Source organism: Hibiscus syriacus, unplaced genomic scaffold (genome assembly GCF_006381635.1).
Source record: "Hibiscus syriacus cultivar Baekdansim isolate YM2019G1 unplaced genomic scaffold, ASM638163v2 tig00110318_pilon, whole genome shotgun sequence".
Taxonomy (NCBI): Eukaryota; Viridiplantae; Streptophyta; class Magnoliopsida; order Malvales; family Malvaceae; genus Hibiscus; species Hibiscus syriacus.
This window is the reverse complement of record NW_024062677.1, coordinates 1,464,810-1,486,143: the sequence shown is the minus strand read 5'-3', so window position 1 is coordinate 1,486,143 and position 21,334 is coordinate 1,464,810. Positions and strand designations below refer to the sequence as shown.

The window sequence follows — 21,334 nt, the reverse complement described above, 5'->3', positions numbered from 1 at the left end:
ATAATTTCAGCCCTTGGATGATAAATTTTATATGTGACATGATTAGGATCATTAGATTTAAAGGTCATAATAGTCATTTTGGATTAAAATGAATTTTAAATTCATTTAGGTTATAAAATAAATAAAAAAAACTAAAAAAAATCAAGAAGAATCTTGAAGACCTTGTTGCTACCGTGAGTTACAAAGAAAAACATAGGTAAGTTTTAAAATTTATTTTTAAGCATTTTGAGTTCTAATTTTGTTCTATATTGGATTCTCTTTCATTTGGTACCATTTATTCATGTTGTTCATACTTATAACCCTAAATTTATGAAAAGGTTGGATGAATGGGATGATGAAATTTGAGTTTTCAAGGCTTGAAAATGATGATATATGTCACACCCCCAAAAATTTATTTAATTGTTTTTCGGACTAAACTGCAAATTTTCAAAACTTCTAAGCTAAATTCAAAATTTTTCTGGTCAGCTAAAAAAATGTGTAAAATGAAGGAGTCGGTAGCTGAGAGGATTTAAACCCCTGCCACCCGGGATGGGCACCCATGCCCTAGCCATTAGGCAAGGGCATTGTTTGTGTCTAACCTTTATAAAAATATGTTTTAATACTTATTATTTTACCCTTATTATACCATAATTGAAACCCCCTCCCCGTGGTTCACCTCATTTCCCCTCAAAATTTTATCCTAGCCACTGCCGCATCTCATCCAAAATTCGCTCCGATCCGGCCGTTAGTATCGCGCTCCGTCACCACCGGTGGAACCGACATCCTTTAACGACGTGAACCCAACCCTCAATTCCACTATTTTGACCGTCGATTGTTGATAAATGAAGGAGAAAACCTCAACTCGTCGAGTCAGTTTTCGACAAAATTTGGCCATCGTGCTCATCCTGTTCGCCTCACTGCCTCTAAATATCGATTCCTCGTCAACATGCATTCAAAACCCGACCGAAGCCACCGTATGCCATCGTCATTTTTCTCATCACCGATGTGGGTAAGAGTTTTTCCGTTTTCTTTTGATTTTTGACGATTATAGGTTGATTTAAGACTTGATATGGGTTGATTTAGTTGTTTGATGTACTCGGAAGTAATCGGTCGTCCACCCCAACCCTGCCGCTGTCTCACGCACCCTACACGCCTCCGCGTGCACGTGGGGCTTGTCCCCACTCTAGTTTTCTTCTAGAAACCAGTCCAGTCGGTCTGGACCGACCTGTATCGGCCAAACCCGACCCGAATCGTTGACCCGACCTGACCTGTTTGACCCGACTCGTTGACTTTGACCTGACCCGTTGATTTTGACCCGAAAAGTTAAATTTTCCGAAAAAGTCATATTTTAAGTTTTTCAACATCTTGAGTCTGAATCCGAAGTCTGTTTTGCCAAATTCAAACCCGAAAGCATCCGAATTGACCCGTAAACCCGAAAAATGCATGTTTATTTAAGTATTTTAATTCAGTTAAATTAATCGAAGGGTCAATGACTAATTATTGTGATCATATATTAAAGTTACTCGGGGATCTCCTAACTGTTTCACTGCTCGACCTGGTTCCTCCCGATCCGCTCGTCCTCGAGAGGCCGTGAATACCCGTATAGTTTTGTAACCCTATTAGATATTTTGTTTTGAGTATTATTCTGAATATGACCCTGTTATGATATGACTTAGGTTATCGTTCAGTCGAAGAGCCTAGTGAAGCCGGTGCTAGATAGATCTTCCGGACTGGCCCGTTTTACGAGATGTATTCATTTTGTGCAATATAACTGTTTTAATATCTGTTTGAAATATCATGTGCACATGATTGTTTTCTCTGATTTGAAATATAATGTTTGATCTAATTTGACTACTGTATAAATTATCTATTTTGAAACCTCATTCCTGATTTACTGAAAGGTAAAGCATGATTGCCTGAATTATAATTTATGGTTACTATTTTACTGAACTGATTATCTATTTGAACTCTTATTTACTGCTACTATTGGTTACTGTCTGAAAAAAATGTTTTATTCGGGGCATTCTGAGATCTGGTATGAAGACTTTGGTAGGTTCAGTCGATGTTGGTAATTCCTTGGATAGGTTCAACATCGACTGGTAATTCCTTATGGACCTAAGGCGACCATTGGGTAGGCTTTGTGGCCCCGAGATTTTTCTTGGGTAAGCCTCCGTGGCCCCGAGAATTGTCTTGGGTAGGCTCTCAGGCCCCAAGGTACTCCTTTAGGTTGTGCAGTTCTGGGGAACTGCATATGGCGTTATGGGGAACTGTATATGGCGTTCGGTTGGAGGATGATTTGAAGTTTTTAAATTAAAAACTCCTATGATATTTTAATGACTCTGATCTGTACTGATTTTAAAAAAACATAGATGTATGTTTTTATTTCTGCACTGTTGGGACACACTGAGCCTCTAGCTCACTTTTCAAACTGTTTTAGCTCCCTTTCAGATACTCTTAGATAGGCACTCTGTACCAGGTACTTGGAGGATTGACACATTTAGTACATATCTATTTTTTTGTAATGTTCTATCTTCCAAACTGCTTTTAATTATGGTGACATGTGCCTTATTTTTTAAAGTACTTATTGTTTTGATGTTTACTTCTTTTGCTACTGATATTTGATTTACTGTGCTCCGAATTTATTACATGTTTTATTTTACTTGGTCTCTTTTAGTTTATATTTACTAGTTGAGTTTTTATCGTTAATTATTATACTTTAATAATTGACATTTATAATATGATTTTAAATTATCGAATAACGTTTTTAGAAAAAAGTTTTTAAGAATCTTTAGTGTAATCTGCTATACTTAGTTGAAACACATAGGCTAGGTCTAGGGGGTTACAATATAGGTGTTGTGATGTTGATTCCATGTTCCAAGTAATGAAAAATCCATTAGTTTTCCTTTAGGGATCCATTTGGAAAAGATGAAAAATTAAGGGGTTGATGTTTTGAATTTAGTTTTATGTTAGATATGATGAGAATATTATGTTGTATGCCTTAACATGTTTTTTTCAGGCTTAAAAATGAAGAAGAATGGTTGAATCCTAATAGTGACCAAAACGACACTTTAAGAAAAGTTTGGGAATTATATTCAATGCTTGAATTTGATGAAGGTTGTGGTAGAAAATTACAATAGATGTTTAAATGTGTTATTTGGAACTTGAAAATACCTTGTAAGATGATGAATTATATTCGGTCATATGGTTTCTTAAGGAAAAAATTATAGGAAAATTTCAAGTGACTTATTTATGATATTTGTTATCTTTCAAGGATTAATTTAATGATTAAATTATTCGATTTAGACTTGAAATGTGAAATTTTTATGATTAGTCCTTAAAGACTAAAAGAGAAAAATAAGGGTTTAAGGTGAAATTGTGATTTTAAAGGTGAATTCAAGTAAGTTAAAGTGGAAAGAAGTATAAGAAACATTGCAGTTACAATGTTGTGTTGGAATGAATATTATGAATTTTTCATACACTATTTGCGCATGGTTAGATGTATTCTAACATGTGTTTTTGATTATTTGTGTTATATCTTTGATGTATTTATAGACATCAATCAAAACTGGGATCTAACTAGCAACAAATGAAATGAAAGGAAAAAGAACGAGCTTAAAGTTTAGTGAGACTTATATTTTGACTTGTATAAAAAGTATAAAGGTGAGTGCAATGCATACATAACATGATACATGGATGTTATATATATCATTAGGAAGACTTGCGACGAGTTTACCTTATTTATATTGTCATGAATTTATGTCATTAATCATATATTTGACATGTTCTAGATATGTCAAAAGTAAATATAAAATGCATTGATCCTTAGTTTGTTTATGATATATAATGAATGTTATTTAGGGTATGAACTACCTAATGTTAAATTATGTTGACATACAATGCCATGAATGAAATAAGTATACTATATTCCCAAGTAGGTCATTGAGGGACACTGGTATAGTTGACATGCCCTAGAGTCTAGCAGCAGACTGCATATTTGAATTAGCACGACCTTATATGTATTAGCACTTCAGTGCATATTTGACTCGTGTACCCAGGATTCTTATAGGCTTATATTTGGGCTATGGTTTATTAGTTAAGAAAATATAAGTAGATATTAAGCTTAGAGCTTATGAAATAAATGTCAAGTATATTGGTAAAAAATTATATACATTGTTCATTTCATGTTAATATGTGTAACATGAAGGTGATACAGGTAAAGTGATCATGGCGCGTTAAGTATTGTTATTTCTTTATATATACATTGTATTGCACTGATTATTATATTTGCCTCATACTTACCATGTGATGATTTTCACGCGTAGGTAAAAAACATAATATTGGAGTAAGGAATATCAAGCATCACACTCATCAAGAGGTATATCTAGAGTATCAATAATTACATCAATCTGATGTAATTTAAAGTTCTAGTTTGCATGTTTATAATAATAATAGTTAGTTTCTACTAGTTTAGATATAATTAATATTAGATTATAAGCTAGCTATGTTGGTAATGATGGATAATGATTAAAATAAACAATGGATAGTTTATATTAGTGTTTGTAATTATTAAATGAATTACAAGTTTAATAATTTGGCAAACAATAGAATAAAATGGAGCTACTGATTAAGGTTGAATATAGGAATTTTTTTAGCAACTATTAGTATGTATTGCTAAGTTGTTACCTGAAATTGGATTTAGTTTGGTTAATTAAAAAAACTAGAAATTGATGTTACTTAATAAATCAATAAATGGTTTAAATTTAAATGTTATATAATTAGTTTTGTAACACCCCTAACCCGTACCCAATCGGATACAAATTCGAGATGTCACATCAACTTTTCAAACATTTGCCCTTGAAAAATGTATATAATATTTTACATTTTTAAATTATAATTTAGTGGTGAAAACTCTTATAATAAATTTCTAATAAAAGTAAAACTAAAAATACATCATTCAATAATTTACAAAAATATAATGATGTAGGGTTACAAAACATATCAGAGCATTACAATTTAAAACGTTATAATACATGCCAACAAAATCTGCAAAATAAAAAACCTACATTCAAATTATTCTGATCTTACCATCTTCAAGAGTATGGTGTCATCTTCTAGCTTTAATCTTCACCTTTCTTCGAACCTATGTGTGAAACAATCACAAGCTAAGTCGTTGACTTAGTGAGGTAAATACGAGTAATATAAAACATTGTAAATTTTTTTCTTACTCATCTCATAGAAAACATTTCATAATGAATTCATGTTTTAATTCATAATAATAAAGTATACTTTTATACGTTGTTCGTTTTATATCACTTTGTTTTTATTTGCCCAATGCATACTACTGAGAACTCTAGGTATTTGAGTACATTGAGGTTGTGCACTAATGCAGTCACCACTACTCACATAATTTGCACCGAAATGTCACATATTTACCCCGAAAGACCACATAGTTTGTCCCGAATGACCTATGTTAAAAAGTAAACACAACATGAACAAAAGAAGCAAACATAGGATAAAATCGCAGAAGAAACAGAGGGCCTATTTAGCTTCCGGCCCATAGTGTTTTTAATGGTGAGTTGAGCTGCCTGTAAGGTGTCCTTCTGGTGACGGGAAGACTTACACTGAAAGATAGTGCACTAATAATTGACGGAATTACTGTAAGGTATCAAAGTCGGGGTTGTTCTTACCGGAATCTGGGAAGAGATAAGGAGACAGAAGAATAAGGTGGTGTGGGGTGTGCCACATTCATATTCCTATCTTGTGATGCTACTTGTTTACCTTGTGAAAGAGAATTTGAACCATATTTTGTTTCAATAAAATTGTTTTGGACCATCCAGCTCAGTTGGTAGAGCACAAGGCTCTTAATCTTGGGGTCGTGGGATCGAGTCTCACGGAGGCATTTCATAATTCGGAGGTCTCCTATGAAAGTTGCTCTCAACTTGGCGTTGGAGGCAGCCTACTATCTTACCTCTCCCTTACCGCATTACATATGAGAATAAGGGTCAACTAATTTGTTTTGGACCAACACTTCACCGATCAACATTTCTGAAATGGTAAACAGCTGTCCTCCCTCTCAATTTTCTTCTTACCAAAACCAATTACTCTAACTTCAGTATTACTAAAGCCCAAAAACTTCCCTTGTAATGGCAAATTGCTCACAAAACGGGTGGGGATAGCCAATCAATTTTAAAGCTTAAATATCCCCCACCTTGGAGTCTGCGGCATCCGTGACCCCAAAAATTGCATAAAATTTTGTGTCTGCTTTGGAACTTTAAGACCCAGAGAGACAACGAAGCCGTGCCTTGTTAAAACTGTCCCTTAGAAGGATATATAAAACGGACCTTATTTTTAATTTTTTATTTTATTAATAATATGTTTTTATTTTCTTCAAAATTTTAGAAATTTATCTCTTCTAATATAAAAAATTACATTTGTTCTTTATCCTTTTATTATTTTCATAAATAATTATGTAAGTTGTATAAAAAATTTCGTTTGTCCCACTAAAAGTATGATATCAACAACCGATAGCATACATACCTGCATAATATGTACTATTTAAAATTAATATAATTTATTTATATTTATAATATATAATTATAAAATAAGTTTATAGTGATATTTATGATGTTAATTAATAAAATCAAATTAACACCATATATAAAATTATATATTATATATTCAACAAAAAGTTCTGTATAATTTTGACCCTAAAAAAGTTAGGGTTAGGTATGATGGTAATTGCACACGTGATCATTTTTGCATACTTTGGGGAAGATATCCGCTTGGCAACTTTCCCTCCTCCCTGCCCCGTGACTCTACTTCTTTTTCTAATTTTAGCCAAACAGATTTCTCAGTCTCATACTCTTCATGAATCAGTGAGTCAGTCACCGGTTATGTGTTCTTTTATAATTTGCAAAATTGTCTTCTTATTTAATCCTTCTGCCACTCCTTTATCCTCTTCTAAATGACCCTTTGAAGAACCAAAAGAAGATGAAAGAAAAAAAAACTTTCTTTATAGGCTTAAAATTCTTGGATTAAAAATGATTGTTTTTTTTCTTAGGGTTTTGATTTTTTGTTCATTTAATTTAAAACGATTACAATTCGCAGTACCCATTTTCTTCGAGAAAACAATATTCTCCGGTCTCCAGCTAGCCACCTTATCTCTCAATCTTCCTGCTTATGTTCTAAAAAAATTCAAAGCTTTTGTGGGAGATTTGGTTCCTTAATTTTTTTCGAAGGAAACATCAGGAGAGACATGGAAGCTGTTTTAAAAACCAGAGGGCTTCTTTCATTACCACCTAATCCAATCAGAGCCAGAAGTCTTTTGAACCCATCACAAGGCTTAAAGCAGAGGCTTTTTGCTTCAAAGCCCTTAGGTCTTAATGGGATATCTCTATCTTATAAAAGAGTACCAAGGGTTGTAGCAAATCCAAATGGTTTATCCCCGAAAGGGAAGAACTTCATTTGCAAGGCTGAGGCTACAGCTGCAGCTGATGATGGCCAGCCTTTGATTGGGGAATCTGAGAAGCCAAAGTTTTTGGGTATTGAGCTTGTGACTCTTAAGAAGATTATCCCACTTGGGTTAATGTTCTTTTGTATCCTCTTCAATTACACGATACTTAGAGACACAAAGGATGTCTTGGTTGTGACAGCTAAAGGAAGCAGTGCTGAGATTATACCATTTTTGAAGACATGGGTTAATTTGCCTATGGCAGTTGGGTTCATGTTGTTATACACCAAGTTGGCTAATGTTTTGTCAACGAAGGCTCTTTTCTACACCGTTATTGTTCCTTTCATAATCTTTTTTGGTGCATTTGGGTTCCTGTTGTATCCTCTCAGCAACTACATCCACCCTCAAGCTCTTGCTGACAAGCTTCTTGCAGTTCTTGGACCAAGATTCCTTGGTCCTCTTGCAATTTTCAGGATTTGGAGTTTCTGTTTGTTCTATGTCATGGCTGAACTTTGGGGTAGCGTGGTAATTTCTGTTCTATTTTGGGGGTTAGCTAATCAGGTGAGTTATACTATCTCTATGGGATTGAATTTTGGAAGTGATTCATATACATGATTGTACGAGCATGTCGGTTTTGTATACTTCGATTCTGGTGTCAGAAATTAGCATTTTTAATTGAAATATTGGAAAATCAGCTATACTGAGGAATATTCTTATTTGATTTCCCTTATAAGAGTATGGATTAGAAACTTGGTGATCTTCTGATTGGATGTTACTCCTAAAAGTTCAAACTTTCAATGTCTTAACTGAATCTGCACCTTTTATTTGTTCATTTATGCAGAATTCAAGCAATTGTGACTTTGGCGTTTGCTTCACATGTTTAGTTGCAATCTATTACTTGTGTTTCTAAGCTTTTCGATAGTTAATTTCTCTATCTTTTTTGCATCAGATGCATGTCTTAATCTGATTATTGCAATTACCTTTGCATAGATAACTACTGTAGATGAAGCAAAGAGATTCTATCCTCTGTTTGGACTTGGAGCGAATGTTGCCCTCATTTTCTCTGGTCGAACTGTCAAGTACTTCTCTAATTTGAGGCAAAATCTGGGTCCTGGAGTTGATGGCTGGGCCATCTCCTTAAAGGGAATGATGAGCATTGTGGTGCTGATGGGGGTAACCATATGTTTCCTATACTGGTGGGTGAATAATTTTGTTCCCCTTCCCACACGTAGCAAGAAGAAGAAGGTAATCCATATTTGTTTTTAATTATCATAGGTTCTTTAGGATGTGCTTATTTGAATCTGAATATTTATTTCTTTCGTGTATATAATTTTTGGTAAAATCTCTAGTTACTAAGAAAATACCAGTAAAAAAAAAACAATTCATTTGTACCTGCAACTGTATGATGCTACAAATAAGAGAGTTCTTCATGCTTAGATTGTTTATGCATTCCGAGTGAAATTCTGGAGTCAAAACGTGCATGGTGCCTAGTTTCTTTTTCTTGACAATTGCTCTTCAGGAAAAGCCTAAAATGGGAACAATGGAAAGCTTGAAATTCTTAGTATCTTCAAGGTACATCAGGGATCTTGCTACTTTGGTGGTTGCATATGGTATTAGCATCAACCTTGTTGAAGTTACCTGGAAGTCGAAGCTCAAAGCTCAGGTAAAATTTTATGTTATTTGTTTTCTTCTTGTGTTTCGTTTTTATCTTAACAGGCTTAACAAATGATTCTCTCTTCACTTTGCAGTTTCCAAGTCCGAATGAATACTCCTCCTTCATGGGTGATTTCTCTACTGGCACTGGAATAGCGACATTCACTATGATGCTACTAAGTCAATTTATATTTGACAAATACGGATGGGGAGTTGCAGCAACAATTACACCCACTGTCCTGCTTCTGACTGGAATTGGTTTCTTTTCCTTGATATTATTCGGTGATCCATTTGCGCCTGTTCTTGCAAAATTTGGCATGACTCCTCTTCTTGCAGCAGTATATGTAGGTGCCTTGCAAAACATTTTCAGTAAGAGTGCAAAGTACAGTTTATTTGATCCTTGCAAAGAGATGGCCTATATTCCATTGGACGAGGACACCAAGGTTTGGAATCGTTACTCGCAGTTTTAACCCTTTTATGGTTTGGCGTGTCTGTGTCTGTAGCTTCTGGTCATTAACTTGGAACCTATTTGATACTGTGTTTAGATTAAAGGAAAGGCTGCCATCGATGTTGTCTGCAATCCATTGGGGAAGTCTGGGGGTGCTCTGATTCAGCAGTTCATGATCTTGACCTTTGGATCACTTGCAAATTCAACCCCGTACCTAGGAGGGATACTCATGGTGATTGTTTTTGCATGGCTAGCAGCAGCCAGGTCTTTGGATACACAATTCACAGCATTGCGTAGGGAAGAAGAACTTGAGAAAGAAATGGAAATAGCAGCCGTCAAGATCCCAATTGTGTCTGAAAGCGGAAGTGCCTCTCATACAAGCGATTCATCGGTAAACCCAGCAGCAGGTGACTCACCCGGAAGTTCATCTGAAACATCGACTCAAAGCAATATCTAGAAAGTAATTCTCCCGGTTGTTATGGAACAGGAAGAATAAGCAGCAGTGGTAGATGACTACTGCTACTCGAGTTTAGTTTTTATGTATCTAAAAGCGAAAATGCTTGCTTCATTCGACTATGTTTTTAGCTACATTTCCTCAGATGTCGAGCCTAGTGTTTGTTTAGTTACTCTCTAACCAGGCGTTTTCAAATTTCAAATTTCAGGCGATTTCAAACTTCAAATTTCCATTCCTTGTAAACCACATCCACACTCCCCGGCATCTTTCCTCTCAAACCCAGTGGTCGGCCACCACTTCGCTGCCGCGACAGTCACCGTCAATAGTCTCCGACCGTCGCTCGGCGGCATCGGAAAAGGAAGAAAAATACACCTTTTGAATCCTCTCTTCACCCCAAGCATAGATCGGACGTTGGTTTTTTCAAAATCGAAATAAATCGGAGTAGATCTAGAAGAAAAAATTCGCGTTCAGACGAAATTCTCCCCGTCAGACAAGAAATTAAAAAGGTTCGTGGAGTTCGTCAAATGATGATTTCTCAGTGGCGGTGCTTGCTTCCGAATTGGGTATAGAATCCCGTCCTTTCTTTTTCAACCACGACACTGAAATCGAAGACCAAGACCACTGGCTCGACTGTCCCCAGGATTTTTCCAACCTCGTTCTCCTCCAGTTCTTCTGCCGTCAGTGACGCGATAAATTCGGTAACTATATCATCCGTATCATCGGAAAGTATTTCCCGTTGAACACAGGGACTTCCTGTTTTGCTCGCTTCGAAGTCATCATCAAGGATATACTTCCACAATGAACATAAGCTGACTGATTCTTCAATTTTGCCGCCTTTGTTGGCTCTACCGAGCATTCTCTGTATCTTTGAAGAAAGAAGGATTCCGATCAGTTTTCAAATTCTGCTTTGCTTCAGATTTTTGTTACAATCTGAATTTAATTGCCTTCCGAGTTGAGAATTTGGTTCAATCGTCAACGCGTGTGCTTGAGTTATATCGGATTTGGCGTTAAATCCAAGCTTGAGATTTTCTTCGGGTCGTCTTATGATGGCAAGTAAGGTGACTAGTTCTGTTGGGAAAAATTGTTTTACGGTGATCATTTTCAACATTCCAGAGCGTCTTCATCATAAAGGGCTTTGGCTGGTATTCGATAAACATGGAGAGGTGTCGATTCTTTCATCCCTAACAAAAGAAGCAAGGAGGAAGTAGGTTTGGCTTTGTTCGTTTCACCAGATTGGAGGACGCAAGGAAGGCTATCAACTGTGTTGACAGATCTAGGATTCGCCGCAATGAAGTTAGAGTTTTTTTGGCCAGATTTCAACCCCGGGAAGCTTTTTGGAGAAAGAAGTTTTCGGGTTTAAAACCAGCCGAGATCAAGAGTAAAAGGGAAGATGTTGGGCATTTAGAGGCTCCCATGTGGGTTTGTTGACGAGGACAAACTGCTAACTTGCAGAGGCAGCTTGGTAGGTGGTGCAGAAATTTTTAAAGATGAATGAGTTGGCTGCCATAATGCATAAGGAAGGCATTTTAGGCCCGAAAATCATGAGGCTAAGCGGGTTAGCAGTTCTAATCATTTTTGAAGATGATGAGAGTATGGATTTCACGCTGAATAATCAGATGGGGGCATTGAATAAATGTTTTGACAAAGTAGAAGTGTGGTCGGAAAACTTTCATTGCAGCAGCCGTCGGGCGTGGCTTTCGTGCAAAGGGATCCCACCGTTTTTGTGGAATCCCTCCACCTTCAGAAGCATTGCAGACAAATGGGGAGAACTTATCTCCATTGACGAAGGATCTGTGAATCCAGGTTCTTTTGAAAGGGTTTTGTTTCAAATTATTACAAACCGTCAAACACGTATGGAAGAATCCGTTGTTTTGAAAGCCGGGGACTTGTTATTTACAGTTTGTATTTCTGAGTTTGAGCCTTGTTTCAGTCCCGACTCAGTCTGGGTAGACTCGTTCTTGATGGATGAGGCAGTTGCCTCCCGTTATCTTTGGTGGGGGAGCTCGTCGGTGTCTCGCCAGTTAATTCTACCGTGGTGGAGGTATGTCTTGAGGGAGCTGGCAGAAACGAGGACTCTTCGGTGGAGAAGATTTCTGAGCGTTGTTATGTGGATGAAGAAAGTCTATTATGTTGTATGGGGGAAAAAGTTAGTGGCTGCTTCTCGTCGGGTGGGGAAGTAGTGGAAAGGAACATAGGGGAGGATTTTATTATGGGCTTAAGGAATTATGCTGTTGGGTGGGATTATTCCATCGGAATTCGAGGATGTGGTGGAGCACGAGAATGTGCTGGATCAAGGGGCTAGAGAGTCAGTTTTTGAAAGCAGCGAAAGTTGTATGTCTGCACGTGATAGAGAGAGAATATTGGATTTTTTTGATTCATCCAACTTGGATGGTCGGTTAAAGGCAAAGGTGATGAAAAACGTGATTAACATTATTAAGAGGCGTGCTATTAGTAGTTCCAAGGGTGTGGAGGCCCATCAGGATGGGGATGCCCAACAGGTTGGGGCGGTGGTTGACAGGATGGATGGCAGAGATATATCGGGGTTAGCAGAGAAAGTTTCGGGTCCCCAATTAATGGCCTGATATAGCCAAATCAAGCAGCAGTAGAAGGTTCAATGTATGGGAGATTTGTATGTTCTGGGAGCCAGATTATGATTCCATTTTTCCAGCTTTGGAGCCAGAGTCTATAGTTTGGTTTTCTGCCCTCTTCGTGTGGATGGAAGCTCTGGTTGTCTGTGTTTATTTTGGATACTATGGTTTGAGTCAGCTGTCATTTTTTCTCTCTTTTTTAGGTGTTCTGTTTTCTGGTGCTCTCAGAGTCAAGAGTTAGACTTTTAGTTGGGCCAGTCCTTTAGAGGCTGTTGTGGTTGATATTAGGTTGAGCTACTGTTGCTGCTATGGGGGTGTTTTTTGGTTGTTTTATGGTGTTTTGTTTTATGTACGGGGTCGATATTTGGATGTATTTTGGTGTTCTTATGTTCAATGAAATCCTAAGGCACTCTTTTCCTCCTTCCGCTGATTAAGAAGCTTCTCTTTAAGTCTCTATAATCAAGAGGGAGGTTTTTAATGAGGCCTTCAATTCCTATCAAAAAAAATCCATAGTGCTATACTCGTCTTTAAGATATTATATATATTCATAGAAATGGTTTGAATTTTTCGGACTTAAATGTTTTATTAATCATTTTAGACTTAAATTTTTATTATTGTCTCTCTAATTATTTTTTTTATTAAATTAATCTAAATGTAACATGACAGGAATGATGCTTTTAAAATAATGTCAATTAATTTATCTGTTTTATCGTATCATCAAAAAAATTAAAAAAATTAGTTAATTTATCTTTATTAAAATAATGATATTAACTTTTATTTTATAATTCTTTTTTATTTTTTATGATGTAGTATAAAAAGAATAAAATAATTGATGTCCATATTTTAATAAGAAAGAAAATAATATTATTATTTTGTTGAATGCGGGGTATTGAATGACTTGTATATAACTAGACTCGGTGTCTTTTTGTACTTAGAATCCTGTATAAGTCGGTTCTGTATTCTTATCTTCATGTAAATATGCATGTAAATATGATTACTAATCTTTTTAACAGCTTTAAATTATATATATAATTTTACTTTTATTATTTGTTTATTTCAAAAAATATAAATGATAACATCAAATATGCATAATTCTATATTTATATGAAATAACAAATTAAAAATTAAATTAAAGTAAATAATAAAAAAATGATTTAAAAAAGTGCAAAAGACATAATTATCACATAATCACAATAAAACGCGTCGTTCCTTCAAATCTCGAAATGCATCCACGAGCGATGTTGTACTAAAGCTCCTTGCAATATCTCTTTCAATGTTGATAAGCATGCAACTCTCCAAAAATTCATCCTCCATTTTGTTGCAAAGTGTTGTCTTGATGATATTCATTGTAGAAAAAGTTCTTTCAACACTTGCTGTAAAAACTATGAGAGCCAATAGAAGTTTTACTGTTCGAAATATATATGGATAAGTGTTCACTTTCCTAGTATCTACCAACCACTGACTTAGGTAAGAGATTGTCAACAATTTTCTTATACCTGAATTCCAAGATAACTCCACCTCGTAATGACGCAATTCTGTTCGTAAATCATTCTTTTCAACTTTTGTGAAATCCTCCGGATAAAATTTATTCACAAGATTACAAATGTCTTCAACCTTGAAAATTTTGTCACCGTCTCTTGGCTCCAAAGCACAACCAAGAGCTAATAACTCTATTGACTTCTCATTAAATCTACTATTTAACTCTTGTAGTTGAACATCAACTGTAGCATAAAAAATTTCTACTCGATAATGATGTTTAACTGTAAAATGATCTTGTTGGCGACGAGCGCAACCTCCTCTTTCTCTATAAATAGAACTCATATATGGGATATATATGTTGCGACTTTTACAAAATGAGGTAACCTTGATAAAAAAAGATTATTTCATCCACCATCTCTAAATTTCTGCAAAAATATCTTTGAACTCTCAACAAGATGTAGTGAATTCAAAATATCCTAAGATTTTTATTGTAATGATTGAGAAAGTGAATAAGTGATTTCTAATATTTTCTTCATAAGATGTAAAATGAAGACAAAATCAAAGGAAGTCAAAGTCTCTAAAGCTGTCGTCGCTTCTCCACGTTTCAATAGATGTTCTTCCTTCATCAATAAGTTTATATAAAACAACACAAGTGACACTAAACATTTTATCAAGCTTGAAATTGATCTCAAGTAAGAACCTCATCGAGTATCAGCTGTCATTTGCAAATTACTTGTTTGATTCAAACCAGTTCTAGTTTCAAGTTGTTCCTCTTCAATCAAATGATTTATCTCATCAGAATAAGCATTTTTTAGTTCATCAATGCGCTTATATAAGGCAAGAACAATATTGATAATAAAGGATAACTTGGAAAAAATTGATAAACATGTATAACCTCTTTCGCTGCAGCTACTAGTGCCAACTATAAATGATGGGAAAAAATAATACACGTAGTAAGTAAAAGGACACTCATTACTAACTAATGTTTTTAATCCATTCCACTTTCCTCGCAGTTACTTGCACCTTCATAACCTTGGCTCGAATATTCTTTATGTCAAAGCAATGAGAAAGAATAGAAAATATCTCATCTTTTAAAGTCATTGTTGAAGTATTAGAAACATGAATAATGCTAAAAAACATTTCTTTACTAGATCAAAATTATCAACATATCGTAAAATAATAGCCATTTGTTGTTTTCTTGATACATCTTCTACTTCATCAATAATAACACAAAATTTTCCTTCACCAATTTCTTCACGAATTGCTCTATTAATTTTCTCTGCCAGACTATGTAAAACCTCCTTTTGTATCTCAGGCAAAGTGTAAGAAGCATTTTTTGGAGCATTTTCTCATACAATTTTTCAACATCTTTATTATAAGAGGCTAATTATTTCACGAGTTCAAGAAAATTTCCTCGATTAGATAAAGATTCACTCTCATCATGACCTCTCATTGGTAGCCCTTGTAAAGCTAGCCAACGCAATGCATCTATAGAGGTTTCAAGTCTATGTCTATTATTAGCAATTTGTAATGATGTTTGCTTATGCAACACTTGTAGTAGGTGTCTAGATTGGTTAAGAAAATCCTCCAATTATTGCTCAATAATTTTATGATGTGAATTAGGTTCTGAACCTACATGCATCTTAAAATAACAACTTTTTCCATTTACTTTCTTCAATTTCGAAACCCATTCATAGTGAAAGTCTTGTGTAAAGGATGATTGTTTGGTTTATTAAAAGAAAGCAAATAAAATAAGGTAACATCATTTTCAGGAGAATATTCTAACCATGAATGAAAATTTTTACCAAGAAGCTTGAAATCGATGAGGGTGAGAAACATGTCCAGATTTTTTGAATTCAGAGAGTACTCGTTGCTATGGACCCTCAGCAATATAAGCTCTTCGAATTGCATTTCTTTCTTGTTCAGAAGGATATTCTCATATTTGCTTGCACTTACCAGGATCTCACCCCAAGTAATTAGAGTTGTTACTTGGTTTCTGATTTCTAACTATCTTTAAAGGTCTATCTTCCGAAGGTGAAAGTACCAGTTAAAGTTTCAATTGTTGTACTTATATTTTTTGACGTTTCCCCACTTTTTCTTTTAAAAAACTCAATAATTGTTGGATATTTTCCATGGCAAGCTGCGTTTATATAAAATTAATTCACGAACAAAAAAAATCAAATTTAGTAATCAGTTAATCATTAACCTTAATCAATAATTGGGATATTTCCATGGCAAGCTGCGTTTATAAAATTAATTCACGAACAAAAAAAATCAAATTTAGTAATCAGTTAATCACCATTAACCTTAACAATTATAGATTAACTAAAGAATACTAAAATTAAATATAAGATCAAATAATTCTAATTTAAAAAGATAATAAATATAATTATTTAATTATGTATCTTTAAAAGTGAGTGTGTCGAACAATGGAGAATCAGATTAAAGCAATATTGGAGGAGCTTTAGTCGATGGCAGGGTGATTAACTCAAGTTTTTTATAAAAGATTTTAAAATTTTACTCTATTTATAAGTCTTTTGTCGGCTCCTATAATTATAGTACTAGGGTAAAAAAAACAAAATTGAAGCAGGGGTCAGGGTCCCAAGGGCCTCCGTCTCTGTTATTGGGTTTTTAAAAGTTACAAATTAAACTTTGAATTTTATTAAAAGCTTGTATCAATCGTTAAATATTCTTAAGAGGTGTTGTACATGTTAAATTAATAGAAAATATCTTATTTGGCCCTTCAATTATAACTAATTTTTAATATTTTCCAATATTTTTTAAGCAATAATTTCAAAAAAAATAGAAAATTTTTAATTTTTAAATATGAAAATATTTTTAAATTTAAAAAAAATTATAAATTTATGATTTTTTTCATTCATCAAATTATTTTATAACTAATTATTTATTAATAGTTGTATTTTTAAAATAAAAAAAATATTATTTTCGAGATCCAAAAATTATTATCAAATAATGAAATATTTTTATTAAGCAATGTGATTCAAGCACTAATTTTGCTTAACATAATTTATAAATAATATATCCAAAAAAATATAGTATCACATAAATAAGAAAATACATCTAAACTTAAAATAAAAATAATCGAAACAAACTTTAAATAATAACATATCCAATAATTTATATGGTATAAATTCAATATTATAATATGAAATAAAATTTATATTAACTTATTTATATCTATTTTATTTCAATTCAACGAACCTAATAGAATTATTTTAATTAAAATTATTAGTTAAATGAAATTTTAATTACAATTGAAGAGTCAAATGAGATATTTTCTATTAATTTAGCATGATACATCACCCTTTAATGGAGAATAATGGTGTTGTACTTATTTTGAAATAAAATCTAAAATTTAGCATATATTATGTGATTTTGAAAGCCTGGTGTCTAAAAGATAAATTTAAAAACAGTTAATATCTATTTATAAATTTTACCCTATAAAATTAATGGTGGAGTTCAATTTATGGCATGCATTCCATGCCTTGCTCATCTACTTTGACATTAAAAAGAATCTTCATTTGCGATCATCTTGATGAAAAGGTGGCTGTGTTCTTTGGGCACTCACAAAAATATGGCTTGTTCCATCGTCCACGCATGTCTTTGTTCATAAATGGAATGCATAGTTTCTTGCACGGGTTCCAAATAGCTATCTTTTAAGGCATTACAGATTTGTGTGAAGCATTATTTATTAGTAGCAGTTCTAGAAATAATTTAAGGATATATATATATATATATATATATATATATATATATATATATATATATATATATATATATATATATATATATATATATATATTAACAACATAATTCTTTTAAATGGGATATATAAAAATAAAATTTTAGAGTGTATATCATCAATAAATAAAGAGAAAATAACCTCAGTGACCAAAAATGCCTTATAATATACGATTTTAACCAACTTTTTTGGATTTGTCAAAATGACCAACTAAATCGTAATGCGATCGATAATTCGCAACGCGATCTCCGATATCGCAAATCAGTTTCCAGATTCGCAACGCGAACTTCGACTATCGCATTGCGATAGTCCAAGTTCGTTGCGATAGTCGAAGTTCGCGTTGCGATTTATTCCAAATTCGTTGCGATTTATTCCAAGTTCGTTGCGATAGTCCAAGTTCGTTGCGATTTATTCCAAATTCGTTACGATAGTCCAAAATCGCAACGACGATATTGCATTTGTTCTTAAGAATTTTCTCTAAAAAGATAGTATTCGCGCGGACGTGTCGAAGACACGTATTACCACGACCACGACCACGACCACGACCACGACGGCGGCGGCGCGCGAGAGTCCCCCTTGTTCTCTATCACTCAACAAGGAAGTGGAAAAGCCAAGCCTTAAATACCATTCCCAATAGTGTTTCCAATACTATGTGGGATTGACATTACCAACACTTGTTCCCAATACTATGTGGGATTGAGCCTTAAATAGTGATATTATTTTTGAATGTTTTGCTTAAAATTGCAATAATCGCGATTGATTGTAGATTGACTTTTAATTATGACATATTTAGTCGTATAATACTAATGTAATTGGTTGCTGATTCAGTTGTTTTAAGGTGCATGATTGTTAATTGTTTCTGAATAATCACATTGTATTGGAAACAAGTGTTGATAATGCTCAATCCCACATAGTATTGGAAACACTATTAAGAATGGTATTTAAGGCTTGGCTTTCCCACTTCATTGTTGAGTGATAGAGAACAAGGGGGATTCTCGCGCCGCCGCCGTCCGTCTCGTCTCGGGTCGGGTCGTGGTCTTGGCTTAATTGTCTTCGTCTCGCGAATACTATCTTTTTAGAGAAAATTCTTAAGAAACAAATGCAATACCACCAGTCATTGCGATTTTGGACTATCGCAACGAATTTGGAATAAATCGCAATGCGAACTTGGACTATCGCAATGCGAATATGTAAATCGCAATGCGATAGTCGAAGTTCGCGTTGCGATAGTCGAATTTGGAATAAATCGCAACGCGAACTTTGACTATCGCAATGCGAACTTCGACTATCGTATTGCGAACTTCGACTATCGCATTGCGAACTTCGACTATCGCATTGCGATTTACATATTCGCATTACGATAGTCCAAGTTCGCATTACGATAGTCCAAGTTCGCATTGCGATAGTCTAAGTTCGCATTGCGATAGTCCAAGTTCGCATTGCGATAGTCGAAGTTCGCGTTGCGAATCTGGAAACTGATTTGCGATATCGGAGATCGCGTTGCGAATTATCGATCGCATTGCGATTTAGTTGGTCATTTTGGCAAATCCAAAAAAAGTTGGTTAAAATCGTATATTATAAGACATTTTTTGTCACTGAGGTTATTTTCTCTAAAATAAATAATTAATCAAAGAAAAATTGAATTTTCATGGTGCGTGCCCACCTTTAACCGTGGATGTACATTTGGGAAATGTAGGTAGGCTTGCATGCAAAAGCTTAGCAAGTTTTGTTTCAAAAAGCATTACACGTGGAAAGACTGGGATTAATTCATGCATTTCATAAAACCATATTTTTAACATTTTGTTTTACTTCAAAATGTTAATTAAAAGATTAATTATATAAACAGTCAATCGAATCTGAATTAAAAAAATGGAATGGACTTGGTACTTTTTTTTTCAATATTTATCTAGGTTTTAAAAACAGTCGTACTGATCTATATAATAGGATGATTAAATGATCAAAATTTTAAAAATAGAAATATTTTAAATATAACCATGACACATTAAATATTACCAAATTTTTTAATACATGTTAAGAAGATGTATAGGTTCGTTTTATGTTTATAAATGTAGTGAAACAGATAAATAAGAAACACACAGCTTGAATCCTGATTTTGAGTGGACTCCAACTATGATTATCTGATCCAGGAAAGAGTTTTTTTTTTTTTGAACTAGCCAAACCTTGGTGTCGGTAAAGGTCAAAGCCGAAAGACTGTCTTGCATAATAATTTCCTTCTAGAAGTTCTTTTACCCGTTTCTTCAAATTTAATTTCTCTTCCCTTAATTTTGGACCAATTTCTTTCCATAAATCATTTGACCTCGTTGCTTTGTTTTCTTAGCATAAAAGAATGCAGTGTTAAAAGAATATATTGAACGATTTTCAGTGGAAAAAATAAATGTATTTTTTATAAGTCTCAAGTTCAAAAAGTTATATATATATATATAGTATGATATGAATTATCAATGATTATTTTTTTAAATAAATATTATTTTATAATCATTTCAAATTATTAAAAATATATAATGTTAAATTTAATTTTATATTAATATATGTAATGTTTCCATTTTTGTAATATGTAAAAAATATTATCGAGAGTATACATTTATAATAAATTATTTATGTTATTAAAAAGTACCTGTAATGAAGAGATTAATTATAAGTACTTTGATTTTAACTAAAAGCATAAATAATTAAAACAAAAACTTAAAAACAAAAACTTTGGAAGAAAAATTATTCATTAATTTCTAAATCTTAAATAATCCTTTCGGTTATTCATGAATGCATTATTCTTTATTCTTCTGATTTTTAAGGAGCAAAGGATATGCATTGTTATTGCATTAGGCAAAGCGTTATTTCTTTAGTGATGGATTTACGAACGAACATAGACATTAATTATCGTCACAATTTGCATGTGAGTTACACTTAAATAATTGGTCAATTTAGATTATTATTATTATTTTTTGATAGCCATCCAACTTGATAGGATGACGAAACAAATTCTTAATTACGTAATAGGAAACGATAAAATTTAAAAAAAAAAACTAAAATAAGGATGAAAAAACAAATGAATAAATTTTTTAATTTTATAATAAATTTTTTTTATAATATTGTTTTTTTAAAATAGATTCCAAATTTAAATCATATTTCTTCATATGAAAGGAAACAAGTGAACACAAATACACAATTAGGAGGAAAGAGTTAAAGAGAAACCCCTAATTTTAGGGTAAAGGGTTTCTAGGAACACATACATTGGAAATATTTTAATCTTAAGTCTTACTTCCCGTTTTCTAGAAAGCATATACAATTGGGGGTGGATCCACCATGGTTTTCCACGCTGTTTCTTTAATTATTATTTATTCATCATTACGGGACAAAATAATAAAAGAAGTCAAATCTATTGATCATGGACAGATACGTGACAGGATATTTGAGATTTCTTGGTCCATCACAACTGCACATGGTCTACACGATTTGATCGCAGGTAGATGAGACAAACCCATATTTTACGGGATAATTAATT

General features: G+C 33.7%; 1 protein-coding gene across 1 annotated transcript; it reads left to right on the top strand.

Moving 5' to 3' along the window:
• Positions 1-7,037: 7,037 nt before the first annotated feature.
• Positions 7,038-10,093, top strand: LOC120117084 (ADP,ATP carrier protein 1, chloroplastic-like). The gene is made up of 5 exons (XM_039137424.1): positions 7,038-7,990; positions 8,420-8,674; positions 8,949-9,092; positions 9,178-9,525; positions 9,628-10,093. Exons 1-5 carry the CDS (start codon positions 7,235-7,237, stop codon positions 9,985-9,987), a joined length of 1,863 nt encoding a protein of 620 aa, XP_038993355.1. The 5' UTR covers positions 7,038-7,234; the 3' UTR covers positions 9,988-10,093.
• Positions 10,094-21,334: the final 11,241 nt, after the last annotated feature.